General features: G+C 38.4%; 2 protein-coding genes across 4 annotated transcripts; one reads left to right on the forward strand and one right to left on the reverse strand.

Moving 5' to 3' along the window:
• The first annotated feature begins 1,725 nt into the window (after positions 1 to 1,725).
• Positions 1,726 to 5,265, forward strand: LOC137731761 (vacuolar protein sorting-associated protein 55 homolog). Of its 3 annotated transcripts, none has more exons than XM_068470965.1 (5): positions 1,726 to 1,914; positions 3,483 to 3,626; positions 3,742 to 3,781; positions 4,594 to 4,675; positions 4,785 to 5,265. In XM_068470965.1, the coding sequence occupies exons 2-5, from the start codon at positions 3,489 to 3,491 to the stop codon at positions 4,978 to 4,980; spliced, it is 456 nt and encodes a 151-aa protein (XP_068327066.1). In that variant the 5' UTR covers positions 1,726 to 1,914; positions 3,483 to 3,488; the 3' UTR covers positions 4,981 to 5,265. The 3 variants fall into 3 exon arrangements, with proteins under 3 accessions (XP_068327066.1, XP_068327069.1, XP_068327067.1); XM_068470968.1 differs by having other exon boundaries at positions 1,726 to 1,909; positions 3,499 to 3,626; XM_068470966.1 differs by having other exon boundaries at positions 1,728 to 1,914; positions 3,499 to 3,626.
• Positions 5,266 to 9,661: 4,396 nt separating this feature from the next.
• Positions 9,662 to 12,574, reverse strand: LOC137732262 (iron-sulfur assembly protein IscA-like 2, mitochondrial). Its single transcript, XM_068471570.1, has 4 exons — positions 12,235 to 12,574; positions 11,649 to 11,773; positions 11,441 to 11,549; positions 9,662 to 9,846 (listed from the first exon to the last, which is right to left on the reverse strand). The coding sequence occupies exons 1-4, from the start codon at positions 12,427 to 12,429 to the stop codon at positions 9,784 to 9,786; spliced, it is 492 nt and encodes a 163-aa protein (XP_068327671.1). The 5' UTR covers positions 12,430 to 12,574; the 3' UTR covers positions 9,662 to 9,783.
• Positions 12,575 to 26,306: the final 13,732 nt, after the last annotated feature.

Here is a 26,306-nt window from a genome sequence, read left to right on the forward strand (position 1 = left end):
ACAGGTAGGTGACTCTGACTCGTGTGCTAGCCTATATTGATGAGCTACAAGTCCAGTTGTACAGGTCATGTTAGGTGACTCCGACTGGCATACTATTTTACATTGGTTCCACACCTGGCTTACATTTATTATTGCTAAGATATTACGACATGGCATACTTCAGTTTTCACTACTCTTGTGCATTGGTTTTCATACCTACATAGTAGTATTTTCTGGAAACTATACGGGTTTTACGGAGAGGGGTTATCATGTTCATAAAGATAAATACATTTTCAAACGCTTTGTTTTTGCCCACTCACCCTTCTATTTTACGCCCCTCCAGGTTCCAGGTAGCTGTTCATCCTTGGTGGCTCATGAGGACTACATAGCAGTTCTGACGTTCTACTAAATAAAAGTAGGGATCTTCTCCTTGTTTGTATAATTGGTACTTAGTTAGTTCAACTGCATTTTCGTTTTACCTATGCTGTGATATGCGTTTATCTTATACTTTATCACTTTCACACTCTTTCATATTATCTCTAGTTAAATAAGTTTAGTTTTGGTTTTTTTATTTATTTATTCACATTTTCTTATTATTATCACTTCTGTTGCGCACTTGGCTACGTCACCCTCACGTGACGGCCAGCACGTCTCGACTCCGGTCGGGGTGTGTCAATACTGTCACCACATATGACCTAGTAACCCACCACCGGTTTATCTGCTACTTTTGCCTCTAATCTATCTCTAGATTGAGCGAATCTTGAGCCCTAATCGAGGTAAATGTTGAAGGATTGTGTAAAAAAAAAAACAATATGCAAGCTTTGAGTTTCATTGGTAAGGTTTTAACTTATGAGAAAAGCTTCACAACCTTGAAAAGAAAAACTCCTTCATTTTGCATATCATGCGCATTTGATCTTGTATGTTTGAAGTAGTATTTATCTGGCAATGTGATATATGCAAATTTAGAGGAAAAATAAAAGAAAAGATTTTTCTTAACGGGTCATAACGGATCGAGTTATTTTTACCTGTTTGTTAAGAACTCGTTAAGATAATGGGTGTGACACGACACGATCCCGTTAAGATAACAAGTATTACATGATAATGACACGAATATGGCAAACATGACCCGTTTGGCAGGCCTAAATAACATAATGATCACACAATGATAATATAAGGATGACATCATAAAAATGGTAAGCCTTTACAGTGGAAGGCACAATGTGTCTTATTGATTTTTGATTATTTTTTTTTTGAACAAACAATATTATCTACATTAAAGGAGATGAGGTGAGTTTTAGCCTCACAATGAGTTAGAAATAATGAGGTTCGAATTCGTTTTTTGTGAAAATTAAACCTAATAATTCTCACTTATAAATAAAGAAGAATACTGACAGACTGTAGTTTTAAGTTGAGAAAAAGGAGAAAATACATGAACCAGGATCCTCGCCGGATCCATTCCCTAGGGATCTTAGGGATCACGCAATCGTGTCCATTTATCGTATATCTTGCGATCAGTTTTCGTTAGGTACTATTTAATTTGAATTTTAAATTTTAAAATTTAAATGATTTCTGACCGCACCATATACGGACACGATTGCGTGATCCTTAGGATCCTAGGGAATGGATATGGCGAGGATCCTGGTTCAAAATACATTAGGAGAAAATGGGCATCACGTGCGATCCAAGACTTATTGTTGAGGTCCGAATTCTGAAGCAAAAATGAAATTGTGGAGCCCCGATCCATTTCTTGTTCGGGTAATCTTTTTCCCGTCTGGCGTCAGCCTTCTCTCATCTTATTCTTTGTCTTCATCGTTCTTTCTTGTTCTAGAGTTAAGCTCAGCTGTCGACTCCGGACGGACTCCGAATCACCAACCAACCGTTTTCGCCGCCTCGGAATCGGATGGCTGAGCTCGATTGATTGAAGTAACAAGTAAGGTAAATTCTTCAACCTTCCTTTGTGATTGCATTTTGGTTGAAGAATTGTCATTATTTAATATGGATAATGAATATTTTTGGATTAATTTAGGATTTAACTGGAGATCAAGGAATGGATACTCTTATTAGGAGTTAGAATCCTAACCCTAGCCCTAACCCTGATTTGATGATATACATAATATGAACACAGATATGCATAATATGAACACACTAGATTGAGTTAATATGTATTACTTATTAAGATGTATAATTCAGGTATTAAGAATTATTTTGTTGGAATTGTGTTTGTTTTGAATGAGATTATATAAATTTGGACTAGCATTCATGATTAAATGATGAGAAACTGTTATGCTATATATGTATTACTAAGATTGAGGTGGTTCAGATTAGTAAGTTTGATGGGTAATATGAATAGTAATTTCGAGATATTTATGCAAGAAACTCTGGAATTCATCTTTCATTTGATGTTGTTGGTTTTCTGTCTTTGTATCTGACATGTAAATTGCAGTAAGAAAGTCTATTTTTTTACTACATGCATTGTTACCAACTTCAAAAGACTGGGATGTGTGGTTCCTTAGCTGCATATTAGGTCTGAACTATGTGTATTTATATATCGTGGTCATCGATCCGGTGATCGGCAATGAGGAGCATCTTGCCTTGGCACATGAACTCTTTATGTATGTGTATGTATGTAGGAGTATGAAATAGGCACTGGAGGCATTTCTTTAGCTGTAGGTCTCTGTGGAACAAATAACATGTCTTGTAGATTTTGAAATGATTTTGCAATTGTTGAACATTTACTAGGTAAGTAATAAGTCATGATAGTTATGAAGGAAATCTCAAGCAAGAGAAATAACATCGCCACACACACGTACATGTATGCCATGCTTCAGGGTGGTTCTGTAGATTACTCTATACTTATGTACTTAACATTCAGAGATTGATGCTGATCTATGGGGAATGAGCATAGAAGGGGATTCTAGAATCTGTACATCCCAGATTACTCGAGTGAAACGAATTAAAATCATCAATTTACCCATAAAATCATTGTCATCCTTCCATTATCTCAATCACTGGGGTGACCTTGCAAAGAATTGCTAGGCCTAATAACAGTTCTACGGAAGTTGTCTTTAAACTATTTGGATTCTTTTCTTGTATAGGATAAATAGTTTTCATTCTGTCCATCATGTTTCAGTTTTAATATGTGTATCTATAGCACCACCATTTTTCATTACTTTGTATGTATGATTTGTTTGAGTGATCCTCAACTTAATAAAGAATTACACCTATTGAAAGAATGCCTGAGAAGTCAGATTATATTAGCGGTTACTTCCTAGACCTAACAGAGTCAAAGTAGGTGACCAACAAATTATTATTTCATAGCAAACTTTAAGCATTACATGAATGGAATTTTTAATTGTTAGTTTTTTATGATGAGTCTCTTCTTCATTTTCCTTGATCATTGTGGCGTGAGTTGTATGATTTATGAATATTTCGTGTACTTTGTTTATTTATGGACTGCTTTCTTTTATTTACTATTGTCAATTTGCTGAGATATTTATTTTAAGCACCACATGATTTCAGGTGTTCCCCATCTATGCGGTAAGTACCTGATGGCAGACTTACCAGTCTATATGCATGCTTGCTTGCACACTGGAAAACTTGCCGCCTTGGCAATTTTGGTCTCTGGAGGAATTGTATTGCAAATTTTGGTGGGTGGTGCTTCTTATTGTCAATTATGCTCAATTCATGTGTATCAGTAAGCTTTTCTCTATTGTAAGGTTGATAGTCATACTAGGTTCTCATCTATCACGTTTTTCGATGCAGGCATGTGCCTTGTACAATAATTGGTGGCCAATGCTAACTGGTAGGTTTTGAACTGTTGTTTTCCTTCGTAAACTTGCAATGTGATACCTTTTCTTTTGGCCAAATAAGCTGTTATGTGATGCTACATGTTGATGTGTTTGTAAGACAATAAGTATGACAGTACTAATAAAGATTTCAATTTTTTATTCTCTAGCTCCTTTAAGAAATAATCTTTAAGGGTTCTATTCCTTTTTCCCAAAATTATTATTCCTTTAATTCCCATAACTCAAATCCATAAAATAGATCTGAATATGTTTTATTTTATTTTTTAATTTTTTCATATTTGTCTTGCCCTGATTAGAAACAAGAGCCTTTGAGCCTTAGGTCAGGTGGTAAAAGGATAGTGATATGGTTAGATGGTGGCTTTAAATGACATCTAGCAACATGTACGAAGATAGGTTCAGGAATAAATCAGGGTTGGATATTTCTGCTTTCTTGTATATGGTAACGGATTCGATGATTCTGCACAGCTAATGCTTCTATTCGATTAATGGTTTAAGGTAATTAATTCTGCTGTATATGCAAAAGCTGTAATTAGAAATAATAGCTTTCTAAGCACTATAATGTGCGAGGAATGGAATTCCACGATCATATCGTCCACTTATTTGCTGGTATCAGAGTCATGTGTTACATTGTCATCATTGGGCTGTTCAAACATACTTTTTTTTTTAATTACTAAAACAAGATAAATATTACATTTCTCAAGAATCTTAATTCCGTCCAGTGAACATCCTCTGCATGTAGGTTTTTATTTGAATGATTTGCATGAAACCATGCACGCTGATGGTGTGGTCATCTCATGATGTTTTGCAGTAATAATGTATGTGCTCCTTCCCATGCCATTGCTGTTCTTTGTGGGATCCGATTCTTCAATATTTTCAGAATCTGAAAATGGGTTTGTCTTTCTCCCCTCAACTTACATACTGAAATATCTATCGTTTAAGTCTAAAGCTGCATCAACATTATTCGTGTTCTTACTTATTAACTAGCGGATGATGAAACAGCTGGGTAAATGCAACCAAGTTCCTGACCGGAGCTTCAGCTATTGGAAGCATTGCAATCCCTGCAATCTTAAAACATGCTGGTGTTATTGGTTGGGGAGCCTTGGCAATGGAGCTCTCATCCTTTTTCGTATTTGTACTGGCAATAATGTGTTACATTCGGACGAGTGATGGTGATGACAGCTACAGTATCATCTGAGATATGGCTCTCCTGCAGTCCTGCCAGATTTTTGTAAAGTCGTTATTTTCCCACAAGATGTTTCTGTTTCTTGGTGAGCATTACCTCCAATATCAGCTTGATTTATAATCCGAATACCGTCTTCCCCATTCCCTTGTTTCTGTTTCTTGGTGAGCATTACCTCCAATATCAGCTTGATTTATAATCCGAAAACCGTCTTCCCCATTCCCTTTTTTCCTGTTTTAGTGTAATTCTTTATCCCTGTAATTGAGTGGATATTGTATTAAATACGTTCTTCAACCGCGATTTAGGATTTCTTAACAAACACTTGGTCTAGTGGCATTTCTCTTTCTGACTAACGCCCTTTTAGTCCAGTAGTATTCTCCACTTACGCTTGGGTGAAATAAGTTTGAGGTTGAGCTCGTATGAATGCAGTTGATATGTTTTGTGCCCGACCGACCTTACTTGGTGGATTGGTTTAGTCGTGGGTTACTAATGCGGCAAGTGACCACGATTAGAGTTTCACAATGATTTGTTGATGCAAAAATGGTTTCACAAAGCATTACCTCAACGATTCAACTCCACAAAGAGGCAGAACCTTTGGTCTGCCATTGGAGAGTGCGACAGTCAACAGCAAGGCAGCAAATGTCTCTTCCGCCCCACCGCCGTCCTGCCATCTGTCGCCTTCACATGTCCACGCTGGGGACGGCGACCACCGTCCAGTCTCAATTTTTAGGAAAATCCCAAATTTCAAAATCTTAATTATTTAAATCCCTAATTTTATTTGATTGACATTTTTTTAACAATTTTGATTGACATTAAATTTACACTATTTCATTTACATAATTTAAATTAATTGATGGTTTATTATTGATATGAATTTTTGTTAGTTTAATTTCATTGATTTATATTGTTAATTGAATTGTTGTTTAATTAGTTATTAGTCATACTTCTACAATTACATAATGGAGTGATATTATAAGAAGCTAAGCACTCATCCTCCTTGCTACGCAACTAAAAGAATTGAATGATTGCTTCAATGAGGTAAATACCAAGTTGCTTCTTTGTATGGCATGTTTGGGTCTGGTGAATAATTTTGCATTTTTTGACCAACAAAAAATAATTCGTTTTGCCAATTTTATACTCAAGATTTTGATCGCGTGGACCTCATGAATCTTCCAATTCAACTTAACAATTATATTCATGATATGGAGATGCATATTGAGTTTTCATCATTGAAAAGAATTATTGATCTTTCAAAGGAATTAGTGAAGACTGAGAGGTGTGAAACCTACAAGTTAGTGTATAAGCTTATTACATTGACTTTAGTATTACCAGTTGCAACCGTTTTGGTAGAGAGAGCATTTTTCGCTATGAATATTGTTAAAAGGCCATTGCATTACAAAATGGGAGATTAATAATTGAGTGATAGCTTAATTGTTTACATTGAAACATAGATTTTTGTTTTTATTGATAATAAGGTTATTATGCAACGTTTTCATGACATAAAATTTCGCCAGCAATAATTATAACTTGTTTGTATTGAGAAATCAAGAACAACTTTAATATTGTCCTACTATCTAAAAGGATTTAGTTGTTTACATTCTTTAGAACCTTTTACCCTTTCAAAATTTTCTCCTATCTCCAACAATTCCTAGCTTTGCCATTGGTTAGAGACCAGATCAAGTCGTACAGTATTATACAAGCAATGCTCATTGTACTGTTAGGAACTGGTACCGGATGGGACGTAGAAGTGTACGTTATAGGAGGCTACTAGCAAGAAATGTGAAGTATGGAATTGTGGTTTGTGAGGCTAATAGCGTAACCAAATGTTCTGGATGTTGAAAGAGCCGGAAAGAGTTGCTTTGCAGTAAGGTCTCGATGCTTCAAAAATAAAACTTCGGCATCAGAATTTTTATTTTTTTTTATTTTTTTTTTTTAACAAAACAATAGTATCTATACTAAGCGGTGAAAGAGTAGACTAAACCTCACACTAAGTTAGCCATAATAATGTGATTCATATTCATTTTTTGTTAGAATCGAACCTAAGACCTCCCACTTACAAATGAAGAGGAATACCACTAAATCGTAATCCTAAATGACACTTCGGCATCAGAATTAAACATGAAGTTTGAAGTACCTTCACTTCCTTACAATCAGTAACTATTGATGTATGCCGCTACACATCATCAAAATAGGCAATCATCGAAACCCCGCAATGTACTGTAATCCCAACTCAAGTAAAAGTAACAAGTAGCATGGCGGCTAATCCAACAAATTTCAAGTCGCAACTCGCAAGCATTCGTCTACTGTTGAAGTCAGAAAGCTGAGAAAAGTACAAGATGCCTCAATCAGATATACGTGGTAAAAATGTGTAATACATAAAAAAAATTAGGATTTTTATTACAAATGATTCCTGAAATTTACATTCACCATTAAGGCGGTCATTGAGATTCAAAATCAATTAATGTAGCCCCCGAAATAGGTGTCGCAAATCAATGTGATCATTCCGTCACAATTTTGTTAAAAATTATGTTATGTGCCGATGTGGCACATAATGGGCCCCACAAGATTTATGGGTTTTTATTACAAATGGTCGCTGAAATTGACTCGTACCATTAAGATAGTCCTTGAAATTGACTCACACCATCAAGATGGTCCCTAAAATTGAAAATTGATTAATATAATCCTTGAAAATAGATGTCGCAAATTAATATCATCATTCCGCGACAATTCTGTAAAAAAAAATTTGTTGTGTTGATGTGGGTTTAATAATTAATTAAAAAAGTTGTCTAAATACCTTTTTGCACAATAGAAATTTTTTCTTATAATAAGACATACTCCGAAGACATATCCCTTCCATAAATTCTTAAACGCACAAGGCTTAACCAAGGCCTAAGAAGGGGTTTGAAAATAGTTTTCAATCAACAATAGACGCACCTCAATTATAACTTCATTATTTCAAGGCAGACCTTACCGTTCTTTGAGTCACCAGACCACAAGGGAAGCACTAAACAAGCTCCCCAAAAGTAAGGTTGTGAGGATGTTGATCACCTAAATGTTAATGGTGATGTCCTAGAAGTCATTGTCAATCAACTAAGCCGTCACCAATGGTGATCTCAATCCAAGTTCAATTCGGCGAAGAATGTTGAAGTGTGTAAAGATGAGTGTATTTAGAAAGAAAAAAAATTTATATAATAGACAACAAAGGAGGTAGAGAAATGTAGACTGGGATTGGAGGTGATTGTAGGACTGGGTTTTTGGATTCACAATTTTTTATTAACTATTAAATTATTAAACCTATTTGTAATTTATTTAATTTAATTAAACTTGTGCGACCTATTTATGTGTCACATCAGCACATAACAAACTTTTTGACAAAAGAACTACATTGATTTGAGACACTTACTTGAGGGACTACATTGATCAATTTTGAATTTCAAAGACCATTTTGACGTCGCGGATCAATTTCAAGAACCATTTTGATGTCGTTCAAGGTTCTAAAAAACGTTAGACGCTAGTCGGGTGGCGAGCAAGGGCCTAGCCTAGGTGGCTAGGCGGAGCCTAGGCGGGCACCTATATATCTTCTAAATGAGTACTTATTTACACTAAAATATATATACTTGTATGGATAATAAAAGAATGATAAAATACAAAACTAATACACAAAGTACATCCATCCAATAAGTTCAATATTTAAAAAATGGTAAGCATATAATCATAATGAGAAGTATTCTTAAATGATAGACTACATTATTCTTGTTTATGATCCTTGCATTAGATTGGGTATAGACTAAATAACTCATATGGCATTTAGACAAAACATTAATACACACACACACATACATATACATATATATATATATATATATATATATATATAAACTTTTGAAAGATAAAAGCCCATGTAGTGGGTTGTGTAATTAAAATCCATTGAACGCGCACTCCACCTCTCACATTACCCAAGGTGAACGTGCACACCACCTCTCACGTTACCTGAGCCCAAATAAAGTTAAACACCTTCCCAATTTCCCATTAAATCAGTTCGGTTCTTCATCTTCTCTTCCTTATCTCTTTCAGAAGAATCAGAACCACAAAGTGAAATAGAAACTATAGCTCGCACGGTCGCACCGCCACGACTGAAATGTCAAATACCCTTTCTCTCTCTCTCTCTCTCTCTCTCTCTCTCTCTCTCTCTCTCTCTCTATGGGCGTACTCTCTCTTCCTTCATCTACTTACAAACAGCAAAGTTGCAGAAGCTCGCCGAGATCGGAAGTTGCAGATTCAAAGTTGTTGCGCGTTTGGGATTTGCAACTACCTAGAGTGGAGCCTAGCACCACCTAGACCGCCTAGTGAGCGCCTAGACGGCCGCCTAAATCATTTCCGCCTTAAGTGAACAATTTGGTCAAAATCGGATCAGAGCTCTGTCGTCCAGAGCCTAGGCGCCGCGGAGGCCGATTTTTAGAACACTAATGTCGTTTGTCAATTTCAAGGACTATTTGTGAGAGAAAAAGAGTAATGGAACCCCCTTTATGTACCACATCAGCACTCAACAAAAATTTTAACATAATTGTGATGGAATGACTACATTGATTTGTGACACCTATTTTCAGGGATTACATTGATTGATTTTCAATTTCAGAGACCATCTTGATTCAGGAACCATTTGTGATAAACCCTTTTTATTATACAATGTACTCAAATAATCATGATTCAAAAAATCAAGTGAAAAAATTATATGTAAGCATCTATTAGGACGGACCTAATTACCTCCTAGTCTTAAGCTATCTTGGAAGGCAGGGCACAAAAGTCGTGGCAAAACTATTATTTCACCATGAAAGAACTTTTACAACTGCACCCCCCGACTGCACTTGGATTTGTAGTCACCTGAACATGAAACCAGGATTCGATTAATTGTACAGGAAATCCTCGTGTGAAAGATGTGATATTATAACTGCACTTCTCTAGCGGCCTAGAGGCTATTGACTTTGATTACACTAGTTCAGCATCATAAAGTTACGACCCAAAAACAGACATACAGGCAATCGCATAATCATACAAGATGCTTCCTCTTGAGGCATCAGACACTATAACCAACGAAAAGCTAATACAGAAATAAATTGCTTCTGTGGATCTTCAATCTTAATGAGTTACAACCAAATTCTAGGCTCTAGCTTTACTACTTCGCTCCATTCTGCAAGACCAATATACTAATCGAACAGCATTACAACGGCCACTAAACATAGAATTTTCAATTGACTCCTGTCAGGTAGTCATTTACAAACCCCTCTAAGTGCATTGCATCTAGTCGTTTCAAATCCCTCTATCCAATGCTTTGTAGTGCATTTTTACTATTGTAGCCTAAATCCCTTGGTACTTTGGAAATCCCTCATCCAAACACACCATAATAGTCTTGTCCTACCAAATTTAGAAGGGATTCAGCAGATTTCAGACTTTAAACATCCCCATATTGTTTGACCAAACCCGTAATGGGGGTACACAACAAATCTAAGCAACCACACACAAGGGCATAGCCATGTTAAAGGCACCCCTGTTCTATAGCCTGGGCAAGTTTCCTCCTCATCCCACCTGTAACATAGTCCACTCATTTAAAAGAACAAAACCGAGAAACCCAGCTTCCATATCCCAACTGAACTCACTGCAAGATTCTTCCATTCCTTATGGCTCTTCCTAATCAATTACCTCCCACTCATTCACATACAAAAACGTTCTCTCAATTCTTATAAAATTTTCTTTATTGTAACTCCCCTCCCGAAACGAAAAGAACCCTTGTTCTCCTTGACCACACAACACCAGTAACAACCAATATGTCGCATGACAGAAGAGCACTGTATTGCATTGCCAATTATCTCTCGTTTATTGCAACCTAATTAGAAAAAAAAAATATAGGAAGTGATCCTCATAAAGGAAACACCCAATGTACCACAATGATATGTTCCTTGCATGGTAAACACGCTCACTGAATTATTAGATAAATCGTCAAGGGAACCATTATGATATTTTCTAACATGACCACCAGTTTACCAAGGTGAGCCAAGACCTACACAAATATCTATAATTGTTATATTTGATACACAGAATACCATTATGCTAGATTTTTATTTCTAGCACATGGTTCTTACCTATGCACCGATGCTCACCATTATCCACATCATTTAGCTAACAGAAAAGATTTCAGCAGATCTTCGATTATAATAGAATGTATTTCTAATTGTCATAAAAGAAGACCACTGGCAGATGGTCCATACTTTTCTTATGCTCACCAAGATAGGCATAGTTAACAGAGAATTTCAAGCACATCTTCAATTCTTAAGAATATATTTATTGACTACTTATTCTAGTTCACATATCCCGAACCGAGAAATTACATGTGGGGTGATGTGTGTAAAATTTGATGTGCACCACGGACAAGAATATTAAAGAATAAAGCATGAAAACAGAATGAGATAAATTGACTTACTTGGAAAGCAGAGTGAATCAGCTCCTCAACATAATCAACAGTTGCTCCTTTCACAAAATCATATGAAATATTGTCGACCAGCAACTTTACTCCTTCCTTCTCAAATACTCTATTATGGAATGTATGGGTCCCCAGTTAACCAAGCAAACTTAATAAGCAAAAGCGTTTTTAATCAAGAATTATTATTACAGAGATGGACTATAAATACCTGTCATCTGGGTGGTGTTTGTCGTCGAGATCAAAAACATATTGGAACCCAGAACATCCACCAGTTTCTACACTCAAACGTAGCATCTTTCCCTCAACTTCACTGGCTTGCAGCTGTTTCATTCTCTGCAAGACAGTCGTTGAGAAACCAAGCCCAACACAATATTCGTTGAAAAACCAAGCTCAACAAAACAATTCAGGATTACAGACGCAAAATGTCATAAGTTACATTAAACTCTCTTCACCAGAAAACTGCATATTACGAGCATGATAACCGATTCAATAAGAACGAAAAACAGATATGCTACGCAAATTATATGCTAGAATAAAACCGTTTAACCGATTAGTCTTCGTGCATCCACTAGAAATTTTGAAGAAAAAAATTCCGATTAGCACAACCCATTTCATTTTTTTTCTTGCCCGTGTTTATTTTGTGATTCATTCATAAAATCATCGAAAATGGTTAGCTAAGCAACAGAATTAAAACCATTACAGATTAATAACCCAAAAATAAAAATGGAAAATACAGGCAGCCCAAATGTCAAATCACACCCAAAAAAAGGGAAGGAGATGGAGAGAGGGATTACTTGAACACAGGTATCGGTCATGTGAACGGAATCGAGGTCGAGGGCCGGAGATGGAGAAGAAGAAGAGGCTTCTTCGACAGCGGAAGAGGAAGAGGAATAGAAGAAAGAAGAGGATAGAAGCCTCTGGTTCTGCCTGATTCGAGCTGCAAAGCAGGGCGCGAGCCGGTGAAGAATCAGAGATCGCGGTGGACCCATCGCCTAATAATGGACCTATTGGAATTTTGGACTACAAGATTTGGGGCGGTTCGGGTAGTCGTCGGCGAATACGGGGGTCCGGGTGGGGGAGGAGCTGGCTGGGCTGTGGTCGGGACGAGGGGCAGAAGGGAGACGCTGCAAGGTAAGGGAGGGGGCCTGGTGAGGGAGAGGGCCTGTAAGAACGGATATAACGTCACGTGTCGCTCGTTATAATTAGTTTTTGAAATTTCTTTGTGCTCACCTCCGTAGAAATATCAAAGAAATCACTTAAATTTTGATTGAAATCGACCGATTTCCTCGATGTTTTTTATATATCAGTCAAATATCGATAAAATGTCGTATGATATTGGCAAAGTTTCATTTTTAATTTCTCATTTTTGAGCAAATTTGCATTATTTTTATCAAAATGGATGATATCAATATTTTCACAAATTTACATATCGTCCATTAAAAGACATAATTTAGGTCTTTAAACAATGAATGTCACTCTGTTAAAGATGCTCCACATGCAGTGCACTGTGCTTTACAGATTCCACTGTGCTTTACAGATTGGAATATGGTTCCCACGTTGAGGATGTATGATTATTCTAAACAACAAGGACACATGCATAGTGGACAGCAAGGCCACTGCATGTGTATACTGACTGATGTTTCATAGACAGCAAGGATGCCACTTCCAATTGTTTTGTTTATTTGCATGCGTGTGTAGTAAACTGTGTATAAAACTCTGCTGCAATTGCAGCAGATCATATTATTCAAAAATATAGATTGGATCCAAGTTTAATATGGTATCAGAGCACCGATCTTGGTGACTCTAGAAAGCTCATTCTGCTTCCGCCACAAACACAACCAGTCCATCTTCATTAAACACAGCCACCATGGGCGACGAAAGACCAACTGAGACGATACCCCATGTATCTGATCCTCTCATTCTGCATCATTCAGACTCACCAAGTCTTGTCTTAGTCTCATAACTTCTTGATGGACACAACTATGGACAGTGGAGCCGTTCTATGCGAATCGCCCTCAGCGCCAAAAACAAACTAGGGTTCATTGATGGATCAATCAAGAATCCCGCAACCACTGATGCCAAGTATCCAATTTGGCAGAGATGCAATGACATGGTCTTGTCCTGGATTTGGCAATCCGTGCAGGGCAACATTGCCCACAGTATACTCTACTGCAAAACTGCATCAGCAGCATGAAGAGATCTTGAGGATCGTTTCTCGCAAGGAAACGATTCCAGGATCTATCAAATTCGACAAGAAATTGCCGAACATCGACAAGGACAGCTATCTATTTCAGATTATTACACAAAATTGAAAGCTCTCTGGGATGAATTAGCATCATATCATGGGCCCATTGCCTGTGAATGCGAGGGATCCAAGGCACATGCAGACAGGGAAGAAAAAGAGAAAGTCATGCAGTTCTTAATGGGTCTGAACGAGAGTTACTCAATCATACGAGGTTCTATCTTAATGATGAGCCCACTTCCAGATACACGACGAGTCCATGGATTGGTTCTTCAACATGAACGCCAATTGGATGTGGTAAATCGACGTGAACCTATCGCTCATGCAATGCAAACCAGTCATTCGACAGCACCAAAACGAGGCTATGGTGCCAACAACCCTAATTCACGGAAGATATTCAAATGCAGCTACTGTGACGGAGGACATCCAGTCGAACATTGTTTTTTCCTTATTGGATTCCCTGAAGGACACAAATGGCACGAGAAGAATGTGCAGCCCAGAAATAGACATGCACCTCCAACTTCCAACAATGTGGAAGCATTATCGTCGCCAGCTACCAAAGCAACAACCTCCAACAAATTTGATGCAACGTTCACAACCGAGGAGTACAACCAACTCATGGCTCTCCTTCGCAATAAGAATGGTACCGATCTGCCCCTTGCACATGCAACAGGTATCTATACACCCAACTGCAATTTTGCACATGATGATCCAACATTGTATTGGATCGTGGATAGCGGGGCCACAGATCATGTTTCTCATTTATCACTCAGCCATAATCACACTAAAACCTAACATGATTTTGTTGGTTTACCAAATGGCGGACATGCTGCAATTGAAACCATTGGGTCCATTAAATTGTCCCCCGAGATAACTCTTGATGGAGTTTTACATGTGCCACAATTTCATGTGAATTTGTTATCTGTGAGTAAGTTGACCTGGGCATTGAAGTGCATTGTGATATTTTACCCGGGTTTTTGTGTTGTGCAGGACATGGCTACGAAGAGGATGATTGGCCTGGGCAAGCAGTTTGATGGACTTTACTACCTCACTCCAACACAAAACCCTCATCTCGCTCACCATGTCAAACGTACCTCGGCACTTTGGCATCAACGTCTTGGGCACCCATCCTCGGCTCCCCTTCACTCTTTATCCCAGACTATCCCAAAAATTATCTTTGATTCTACACATGTTTGTGATGTTTGTCCTTTAGCAAAACAAACTCGTTCATCTTTTGTTTCCAGTTCAATAAAATCAGTTGCTCCTTTTGATTTGATCCACTGTGATATTTGGGGGCCACATAAAATCCATACACACTCTGGGGCACGTTACTTCCTCACCATTGTAGATGACTTTACCCGTTTCACATGGGTTCATCTTATGCGATTTAAATCAGATACACAAACCTTGTTGCACTCGTTCTTTTCTTGGGTCAAAACCCAGTTTCATCGTGACATTAAAACCCTTCGTGCAGACAATGGGGGAGAATTTGTATCTATGCGTTCGTTTTTAGACACTCATGGCACCATTTTTCAACACACCTGTGCACACAACCCTCAACAAAACGGGGTAGTTGAACGCAAACATCGCCATCTTTTGAATGTTGCCCGTGCCTTACGATTTCAAGTTAACCTACCCTTAAAATTCTGGGGGGAGAGTATACAAACTGCATGTTACCTTATCAATCGCCTTCCAGCACCCGTACTTTCCCACAAATCTCCCTATGAACTCTTGCATGGGACACTACCTACATACTCTCATCTCCGGGTTTTTGGGTGTTTATGCTATGCCACCAACCTTACCCCCTCCCACAAATTTGATGCTCGTGCTCGTCGCTGCCTCTTCCTGGGTTATCCCCTTGGCCAAAAGGGCTACTGTGTTTATGACCTTGATAGCAAACGTGTTTTTTCCTCTCGTGATGTCATCTTTCATGAGCATATTTTCCCCCTTGCTACCTCACCACCAGAAAAAGACCTCGACTTCCCTGTCTTACCTATCCCTCATGACAATCCCACTCATGCACTCCTCTCAACTCAACACCTTCCAACTCCTGACCTCCTTCCCACTGCCGATATCACTCCTTCACCCCTAGACATCCCTCCCTCGCCAGCATCTGCTCCCTCACCTTCGCAACCTCCTTCTCTTCGCCGCTCCGACCGCATTAAACACCCACCTGCCCATCTTCGTGACTACCAGACACATCATGCTGCTTTGCTTCAGCGCAGCGTCATCCCTTCCACCATGTCCGGCACCCGATATCCCCTTCAACGGTATGTTTCTTACTCCCATCTCTCTCATGCTCACTGCTCTTTTGTCCACAACATCTCTCACTTGGTTGAACCAGCCTCTTATGAGCAGGCCCGTCATGACCCTCACTGGCTTGCAGCCATGAACTCTGAGATTGAAGCCCTTGAAGCCAATCACACCTGGACTATAGTTCCCCTCCCTCCTCACCAACGACCCATTGGCTGTAAATCGGTCTTCAAAATCAAGTACCATTCCGATGGTACCATCGAACGCTACAAGGCCCGCCTTGTCGCCAAAGGGTTCACGCAGCGCGAATGGATTGATTACAAAGAGACGTTTGCTCCAGTTGCTAAAATCATTATTATCCGCTGTCTCTTGACTGTTGTTGCTGTTCGCAGCTGGTCTCTTCATCAAATGGATGTCCAAAATGCTTTCCTTCACGGTGCATTGCATGAAGAAGTCTATATGATACCGCCTCCTGGATATCGTCGACAGGGGGAGACCATGGTTTGTCGACTCCACAAATCGTTATACGGACTCAAGCAAGCTTCTCGCAGCTGGTTCCAACGTTTTTCATCTGCCATTCAAGAAATTGGCTTCCAACAGTCTCGTACGGATTACTCGTTATTCACTCAGGTCTGTGGACAATCTATTACTGTGGTATTACTCTACGTTGATGACATGATCATTGCAGGAAATGATGAGGAAGCCATTAGTCGACTCAAGAAGTTTCTTAGTGGTTGTTTCCGAATTAAAGATCTCGGACCATTAAAATATTTTCTTGGTGTCGAAGTTGCACGGTCCAAGGCTGGGATCTCCATTTGCCAACGTAAATATACCTTGGATATATTGGATGAAGCTGGTTTGCTTGGAGTAAGACCTGCCAAGGTACCCATGGAACCTGATTTAGTGTTGACAACAACGGGTAGTGATGCTCTCAAGGACCCGACTCGATATCGACATTTGGTTGGTAAACTGATCTATCTCACCATTACAATGCCAGACGTTACGTATGCAGTAAATAATCTCAGTCAGTTCATGCAAGAACCCAAACTTCACCATCTTAAGGCAGCACATCGCCTTCTCCAATATCTGAAAGAAGCACCCAGACAAGGCTTAATGTTCTCTTCCCAAAGTGAATTACATTTAATCGGTTACTGTGATGCAGATTGGGCACGTTGCCCCATTACCCGTCGATCAGTGACAGGTTATTGTATCTTCCTTGGAAAGTCACTTGTGTCCTGGAAAAGCAAGAAACAAGTTACAATAGCTCGTTCCTCTGCTGAAGCAGAGTATCGATCCATGGCTGCAGCTACTTGTGAATTAAGTTGGCTGCGATATTTGTTGAAAGATTTACGTGTTGAGCATTCCCAACCGGCAAAGTTATTTTGTGACAACCAAGCGGCTTTACACATAGCTGCAAATCCTGTGTATCATGAACGCACAAAGCATATTGAGATCGATTGCCACACTGTTCGTGAGAGGGTTGAAAGGGGAGAAATTAAAACTTCCTATGTTGGAACGGGAGAACAAGTCGCAGACTTGTTTACTAAGCCACTACGTGCGCCTATTTTTCAAACGCATCTAGGCAAGTTAGGCGTCATTGACATTCACGCTCTGACTTGAGGGGGAGTGTTAAAGATGCTCCACATGCAGTACACTGTGCTTTACAGATTGGAATATGGTTCCCACGTTAAGGATGTATGATTATTCTAAACAACAAGGACACATGCATAGTGGACAGCAAGGCCACTGCATGTGTATACTGACTGATGTTTCATAGACAGCAAGGATGCCACTTCCAGTTGTTTTGTTTATTTGCATGCGTGTGTAGTAAACTGTGTATAAAACTCTGCTGCAATTGCAGCAGATCATATTATTCAAAAATATAGATTGGATCCAAGTTTAATACACCCAACCATCCAAACCTAAATTTCAAGACCTAAAATGTGTTAATTGTTGTGGATGGTTTTAGCCCTATTATTTTTTGTAACTTTGAGTTATATTATCGTAATTTAAGTTTACGAATGTTTAAACTAAAAAATTAAATTTCGACAAAACTTTCGAAACAAAACAAATCACAGCAACCAGCAACTTGAACAATAATTAACATAAATGATAGTTCATAACATAAATGATGGATCATAACATAAACTAAAAACTTGAACAATAATTGAAAACATAAATGATGGGATTATAACATAAATGATATAAGCTAAAACTATTCGCCTTGTCCTAGTGATGGGATTCGAAAATAATCGTCAGGATAGTTTGCAACACTTGAACTTGACTCTTATGCATTATGAGTCTTCATAATTTCATCTTGCATGTCAACATAATACTTCTTCTTTCTTGTAGTATATTGGCTGAGGTTCGGACAAGATGGAGCCCTCATAAAAAAAAAATTTCTACAACATCATTTGCTTCTCAATGAGATCCATTTTTCTTCTTCTATCTACCTCATAGTTACCCCATTCTTTGCCTCTGAAACTCAATGATGTGATCTAAATAAGTGTGGCACACTTGACATAGGGTGGTTGTGTCCTTCACTGAAAACTGTAACAACAAACTTTTTCAGATTAGCATCCACCCTCTTCTTGCCTTGTTTGCCACAAACAAATTATTTCCTTAACCAACATTCACCATCACTGGACTTTGTACTACTATGCTGCTCCTGAATGCTAAATCTGGTTGCAAGTGCGTAATTGTTGTAAAAAGTATACCCTTCATCCAATGACTCAAATTCCATTTTCAATTTCGGTTTCAATTCATTGTCTACCGTTGGAAAAACTAATTCAACCCTCCCTACACCAAATTGATCCCCTGAATCTACATCCTTTCTTTCCACCACAATTTCTTCTATTCCTAACTCACCCCCATCAAATTACACTTTTATGTCTACTTGCTACAAATCTACACAACTTATCATAACCCAGCACAAGTTTTGCACCTAAATATCTAAAATCCAGTTTTACGATTTCAGCCATGTCCAATGGTAACCATCCACCATTGTGGATTCAAACCTAGAATTATAACCAAAACGGAATGAAAATGGATTATAATAGAGGTTCTGGATTTCTTCATAGACTAGCCTTCACATTCTTAGTTTCTTCAAACCTTCTAGATAAACCCCCATTGTCAACTCCAACCCAAGCACATCTTTAATCCACACCAAATCAAGATGTCACACCCTTCACCAGCTCTCTCTCTCTCTCTCTCTCTCTCTCTCTCTCTCTCTCTCTCTCTCTCTCTCTCTCTCTTTCTCTTTCATGGGGAAGACAACCCCAACATCTCCCTTTCTCAAAGACAAAAACATACCCAGTGAACAAAAACAATTAAAGATACAAGATTATCGGGTCACTGTCGCAACGCACCATCAATTCAACTGAAATCAATTCCTCACCCTTGCTCCCTCTGTCCACCTCTCTTTCCCTCTTTAGTGCGCCAAGAATCCCTCAACTACCCACCTCCTCCTTACTTTCTGACCAAAAGATTCCCAACACAAAAAAACTTAAAATTTTTTAATTGCACTAAGTCATAACAACCCAGTTCTATCGTGAGCTCAACAACTTCTGATCGTCTGATTTTCATCTGCACCTTAGAAATGCCCATCTTTGATAGCTACTAGTTTTATGTGAATCATGTGGGCTATTTGTTTTGTGATCAGCTTATTAACTATTGAAGGATATAGGTGGCCCTTGTTATAATAATTGTGAATCAAAATTATGTAGTACTGGTTCTTTAATTGAAGTCTTTTGATCTTGGACGGACATGTATCAACTTTAATTCATATGTTGTTGGTGCTGCTTTTGTTGCTATAAATCTTGATGGGAAGTCTAGACTTTTGTATTTCGTTTTCCTTGTCAATATTGTAATTGTACCACACATGCTCCAATTAGTGTTTAGAATATCTCTTTAAGGACTTTTGATGTTGGGAATAAGTGTTCAAGGATGTGGCACATCACCTCAAAGGTTTGTTCATGCCTATGCATTTCATGTTTAACTTATTGATGCATTTGGACTAGTGACCTTGTTTTGTTAGAGTTGCTCGTTGCTGACACCTTTTATACAAGATTAAGCTTTTCACCATTGATCTACTTCGATTGCTTGTACATTTGAAAGTGTCTCTTTGTACCTTGTTTGCAGAAATCAAAGGTTTTGTTTTAATAGGGTTAGAAGATTTCATTTCCTCTTTGGAGAGAGTGTATAATTTTTAGAGAGTTGGTTTTTTCCTCTCCATCTCAAATCTCCTTATGAGCATCAAGCATTTTATGGGTAATGTTCTTCTTTGAACATTTATAAATCTATCTCTGAAAATGCTTGTTTAAATTTTCTTATATGCTCAATTGTTTTGCTAGGAAATTTTACATGTTCAAATAGCATTTTTAAGGCCTTGGGTTGCCTCTTGTGTTCTTCCTTAGAAACCCTAGCCACAAAATCATGTTCATATATTAAACACCCATTCTTGCATAATAGGGTTGCATTAAATTTGTGATCAAGGTTTCAAGTTTTAAATCTGCTTGTTGACCAGTTTTTTTTATTCTTGTTAGTTTCTTCTTTCAACTATTTGATCGAAGAAACTGACTAGTCATTGAATCCAGATTGATCACTGTCATCATTATCATATCATGTGCATTTGTTGGTGTTGATCTCGGCGCTGCAAGGTGAAGAATTCAGGAGAAGTTGCCATCTTGTGAAGACTAGAGACAAGTCCATTTCGGTGTCACAAGGTGAAGAGCTCAGGAGCAGCTTCCACTTCGTGAAGACCGAAGGAATCCTCTTCTTGTGTAAGGCAAGGTTGCACAAAGGTATAAGCTGATTCATAGATTAGGATATAGGAATTAAGCATGTGCAGGAACTTTGTATGAATCTTCTTTACTGGAGAGTCCCCCGTTTTTTAACTCAGAGGTGGGTTTTTGGGGCCAAAATCTTCTTGTGTTCTTTGTCTCTTAAACTTATTCACATATCTTAATTACTAGCATATGTTTCATGCATCCTATGAGTTGTTATTTGATATGTGTTTGCAACTAAGTTTACACTGCATATTATCAGCAATGAATTGAATGTCATTGACTAGGATAACTTGTAGTGAACTAAGTTTGATTCATAGATTTGTGTTTGATTAACTGACAAATCTGTACTTAGTTGACTGATGAGTTTGACTAGTCAATCCAGCATACTTTAATTCATAATTGTTTTGTCATTGTTGTCTGCGTAATGAACTAATATGTGAATGTGTTCAAGTTTGAGATCTGTTGTTATGAAACTGATATGGGCAAACTCTGACTAGTTGGACATACTAGTCAATTAGGTTTTGTTCTTGCAATTGCACTTTCTATTACTGACAAACTTGTAACTAGTTGACTAGCTCCTTTGACTAGTTTACTATGCAAAGTTAAATTTTTATATGTAGGATATTCCGCTTTGTACCAATTTCACATGATATATGGCAAATTTTGATGCATTTTGTTCAAGTCGGTGGGTATCGACAACAAAGCCATGATTTGGTTACTCTATAAAAGTCATCTTTTCTCATTGTAAACATACCTTTCCCATCAAGCTTTAACAAAGTAACCCAATTATACTTCATTGATGTGTTATCATAATGTTTATGATGTTTTCCTTTCAGCTATAATACAAAATAGTTATAATTAAAAATATGTAATTAATTTACAATTTAAAAATATTACAGTTTAGCTTGAACAAATACCAAATATAGATTAATGTTATTTTCATTATTTAGCTTGTTTGTTCAACACTGCACCGAACACTTTACTATTCTTATTCCTTAACAGTGTTTTAAAACGTAGCCTAGGCGGCGCCCAGGCGCTTAGCGATGAAGTGTCATCTCGATTGGTTGCTAAACGATGGACAAAAGCAGGGAGTTGTTAGGCATCTACTTGGGCGCTCCTAGGCATTCCTAGGTGGTGCTAGGGGGTGTCTAGGCGGTGATGCTAGGCAGTTTTCCTCGTCACCTTCCACATCCAGTCGCCACAATTCGTCGATGAAATCTGACGAGGGAGTGCTTTCCACATCCGGTTGCCCTGGCTCACAATAATTCATCGATGAAATCTGAAGAGAGAGAGACAGAGAGAGAGAGACAGAGAGAGAGAGAGACAAAGAGAGAGAGACAAAGAGAGAGAGAGAGAGAGAATGTGCAGATGAGATTTGAGGGTTGCAACTAATGTTTAGCTAGGGTTGGTAGGGTTTTTTTTTTAATATAGTAAAAGTTTTTGACATTTTCTTTTAGCAAGTATATCAGGCCCAACTTCATCTTTCTTAAAGAAAATAAGGCTCAGTAATAACTTTAAATTTATGGTCTTTAAAATAACCCTAAAGTTTACAAACGCTCGATATTTTATAACAGATATTTATTTTTGTATGTTTTGCATATTTTTTTTTCAAATTATATATATATATAAGCATGGGTTTTTTTAAAGTGTAAACCTGCAATTATTTCTATATTGTATCTTAAATTTATTTAAAAAATACAAACCCGTCTAGCCAGGGCCTAAGCGCTAGGCGCTAGCCCGCCACTTGACTAGCGCATAGCATAATGTAGTTCAAACTCGCATAGCATAAGGTGAAACAAACGGGGGATTAGTGTAATGCTTTTTTTTTTTTTTTTTTTTTGAAGAAACGATATTACCTAGGGAGAGGGGTAGGCTTAGCCACATAATAGGCTAACAATAATGTAATTCAAACTCGCTTTTGACGAGAATCAAACCTAACACCTTTCACTCAAAGTCAAGAGGGCATTATTATAACTTAAAATAATTATAATTATAATTATAAAAATAACTAAATAAACAAATAAAAACCTCAGTAAAACATTTGATCACTTAAACAAAACAGCTAGGCATCTGTGCATTCTTGTAGGAGGAAAGCGGAGGAATGAACTCGGTAACGGTAAGGAGCACCTAGAACGTGTTGAAGCAGGCGAGTGAGGGGGTGGACTTAATGGCACTGACAGTAGGTCATCGACACGAGCAATCGAGATTCGGGTGAAGGTGAAGAACGGGAACCTGGAGTGGGTACTTACGGTTATACAAAGGAAGATGACGTCAAGTGGGATCGAGTGGATGGTAAAGCGGGAGAAAACCTACCACCTTAAGAACTCCGAGAAGCGCATCTTGGCCTGCAAGAATCTTGAACAGAAACTCTGATCTCAAGACCTCGCTTACAAGCTCAAAGTCGTCCTCCTCAAGAAAATCAGGTGCACATTTCACAATCATAAACAATAAATCGCAAAATTATGGATTATACACAAAACCCATATGTTGTTTTCGATTAAAAGTGATATGTGTAGAATTATCAGAGAGACGGGCCAAAAGGCCCCACTCCAACAACACTGGTATTAGTCTCAACTTGGTAATTATCACTACGCAATCCATCAGGTGTGGGCACAAAAGGCTTCGATATTAGTTGGAGTGAGGTTACTATATTTGAACCGGGGACGCATGAAGACCATATCTACCCAAGTAATCCATGCCAAAACCCATGTGTTATTAATTTATTATGCTTAATTTGTGCACTTCAAGTAAATTATTGATTTATGCTAATTGGGTTAAGTGGATTACAATAGCTGGATTAGAGATTTAGGGTTTAGAAAGTTTAGGGTTTACACTTCAATGAGATGATTAAGAATGTGTATGGTACATAAGGGTTTTGTGCCAGTTGATGAATTATGGAAGATTTCTATTGTGTTTAAGCTTTTCCCAGCCTGTAGCATGTATTGAAGTTAAACTGTTTGAGGTTATGCCTTGGAAATGCGGCTTTTGCTCGAGTGCTTAGAAGATTCTTGTAGGTGTCCTTGGAAAACTACTCTTCAGAATATGAAGCTTTGAAATGGTTAGGATGCCATGTCATCATTTGAAATGTGATTTTATTGGTCCATGTGTAATACTTTTTAGGAAGTTTATATACTTGCCCTTGTGCAGAGCAGAGTATATTGAAAATATTGATCATATTCTAAATAATAGCAAATGTTGTTGTTTATATGAGTTAAGGTTGCAAGCCCCCTAATATCTTAAAATTAATACAAACTAAGAAAAAAAAATGGGGGAAGGTCTAGGGTTTCTGCGTGTGAGGCACCGCCGGTGTCCGCACAAGGATCTCCACCGTGTTTTCTTTAGGTTTTACAATTTGGGAAGAGATATTTGTTATGGGGATAAAGAGATCTCAGTTAAGTATGGTGTAGATAAGTTCTAGGTTGCCACAATTAAGGTTTCGATAATTAAGAATAGGTTAATCATAAGCTCAAGTAGATGGAGGTGGATTGCTAATTGGAAGATAGCCAAGTGGATGGTGAACCCCAAGGGGTCTCTTGTAGTAGGGTTATTGGATAAGTGTAGTAGCTAATAAGAGGTGTCTAGCTAATCATTATAAGTTTTTAGGGTTCTTTATCTTGGTTCTTTCGTGGTGCTTTGCAGGCTGGTTTTTTATTGGTCTTTCTACTATGATGGTTGTATGGTTCTTGATTTGCTGGTTTTAGATGTTAAGTGACGTTTCAAGTGTTATGCTTGTTGTTTTTTGCCTCGATGTCTTAGGGGTGGTGGTTTGCAACTCTCATTACGACTGGAGTTACTTAGGGTGTAGAATTTGGCTAACTTTCGTTTGGGGCTGCTGGACGCGAAGACGTTTGGCATGCCCTAGCCCCTTTTTAAGATCTCTCATTGGCTATAGGCTAGTGCTTTGGGATGTTCTAGACGTTGGTTTATTGCATGCGGCTGCCACTCCCAGTAAATGGTTGAGATTTGATATCATGACTTACGGTGTAGGGTTTTAGATTTTCTGTTTATTGTATTTCTTTATTTTATTGGTGTGCTTTGATGGTTGGTTTCCTCCTAAGCGTCTTTATATATTCCGGGTTCGGTGGTGCCTCCTATTCCCATCAAACTTCTTGCCTTCATTTCCCTCACTTACTGGTTCCTTCAGAATCTCTAACCCTCAATTGGCTGCCTCTTCCTCTAGCACTCATCACAAGCCTAGAATTTACTCTGAGAGCTGTGTCCCTAGTTGGGAGAATCCTTTTCATGTTCCTAAACCTAGACAAGATCCGGTTGTTGTTGAAGGGGCTATGAGCACCTTTACCATGGAGCGTGTTAAGCATATTTTGTCTAGGGTTCTCATGGGGAAGATGTTAGGTCAAAACCTTGACACTCGCTTGATCAAGTGGAAGCTGGGGCTGCTATGGAAAAACGAGGTGAATAGCACCTTCTATTTGGACCATTTCGGTAGGAAGTGGTTTGCTCTTGAATTCATGGATGAGGATGACTTAAAATTTGTCATGAAGAATCGACCATGGTACGTTCATGGACAAATCTTCCACTTGGAATGATGGACAACAAACTTCAAGGACACGGACGTCATTACCAAGTTGGTTGTCTGGGCTTGACTACCTCGAGTCCCTGTGCAATACAAAGTGGAGAAGATTATCAAGGATATTTTGCGGCCGCTAGGTCTTGTGATTAGAGTGGATGAGGTAACTTTGGGTTAAAACAACCTATTTGTTAAAGTTCTTTTAAAAGTTGACTTACGCTTCCCCTTGAAACATATCCTCATTGTTAACCATGATGATGATTACCCAATCCTTATCAGTTATGAAATGATTTTTGAAGTTTGTTTTTACTGCTAAAGAATGAGGCTTGAGGGGCATGTGTGCCCTGAAATTGAAGCGCATGATGGTTGTTTCATGATTGACAAGGTTTTTGATGATGAACCGTCTGTCTATCCGGAGGACGTGGCTGTTAATGATGATGTTAAGGCAAGTTTGCAAAAAGATGTGATACCCTGTTTTCCAAATCCAACAATTGTCGAGGAGGAGTGCACGAAAGTTGAGGAATCTGGGCAACATGTTGATGATGTGGGGCTTGATGAGGAGGGTTGGACTACGGTTGTTCCAAGAGAGAGGAAAATGAGTTATAATTCTAGGGATGACAAGTCATATAGAGAAGTGGTTGCTAGCCCTAAGCCAAAGTGGGTAACAAAGGCTGATATTGTGCAGGACTGGAGAAGGGCTGGGAAATCAAAGTAGAGAAACCAGCAGATAAGTGGGAATGAAGAGGATTATCGGGACAATGCAAATCATTATTCTCAACCGGCTACCGATTTTATAACTGATTGAAATCTGTCTAATTTAAAAATGTTTGATGATTTGGTTGAGCTTTTGTTTCCATTTGAGTCTTACTACAATGATGATCTTAGGCTAGGCAAGGTAAATTTCTTTGATGCTATGTGTGTTTTGTTAAAAAATCAGGATGTGATGATGTCAAATGTAGGAGGTGGTGAGTCCGAAGCTAGGGAGAACTCGGGAAGCTTTGTTGCGGCCATGCTTGTGGCTGAGGCGGCTTTCGTAAGTGCTAGGCTAACCGGGGG

The sequence above is a fragment of the Pyrus communis genome, chromosome 4 (assembly GCF_963583255.1).
Source record: "Pyrus communis chromosome 4, drPyrComm1.1, whole genome shotgun sequence".
NCBI lineage: Eukaryota > Viridiplantae > Streptophyta > Magnoliopsida > Rosales > Rosaceae > Pyrus > Pyrus communis.

Bases quoted from the DNA above. Each gene is read 5' to 3' on its own strand.
- LOC137732262 (XM_068471570.1), bottom strand. From the start codon at position 12,429: ATGGGTCCACCGCGATCTCTGATTCTTCACCGGCTCGCGCCCTGCTTT. The intron at 11,550-11,648 runs GTATTTATAGTC...ATTCCATAATAG, and splicing joins AAACACCACCCAGATGACAG to AGTATTTGAGAAGGAAGGAG. The intron at 9,847-11,440 runs GTAAGTCAATTT...TTTCATGTTCAG, and splicing joins TGATTCACTCTGCTTTCCAA to GTGACTACAAATCCAAGTGC.
- LOC137731761 (XM_068470965.1), top strand. From the start codon at position 3,489: ATGATTTCAGGTGTTCCCCATCTATGCGGTAAGTACCTGATGGCAGAC. The intron at 3,627-3,741 runs GTGGGTGGTGCT...TTTTCGATGCAG, and splicing joins GAATTGTATTGCAAATTTTG to GCATGTGCCTTGTACAATAA. The intron at 3,782-4,593 runs GTAGGTTTTGAA...GATGTTTTGCAG, and splicing joins TTGGTGGCCAATGCTAACTG to TAATAATGTATGTGCTCCTT.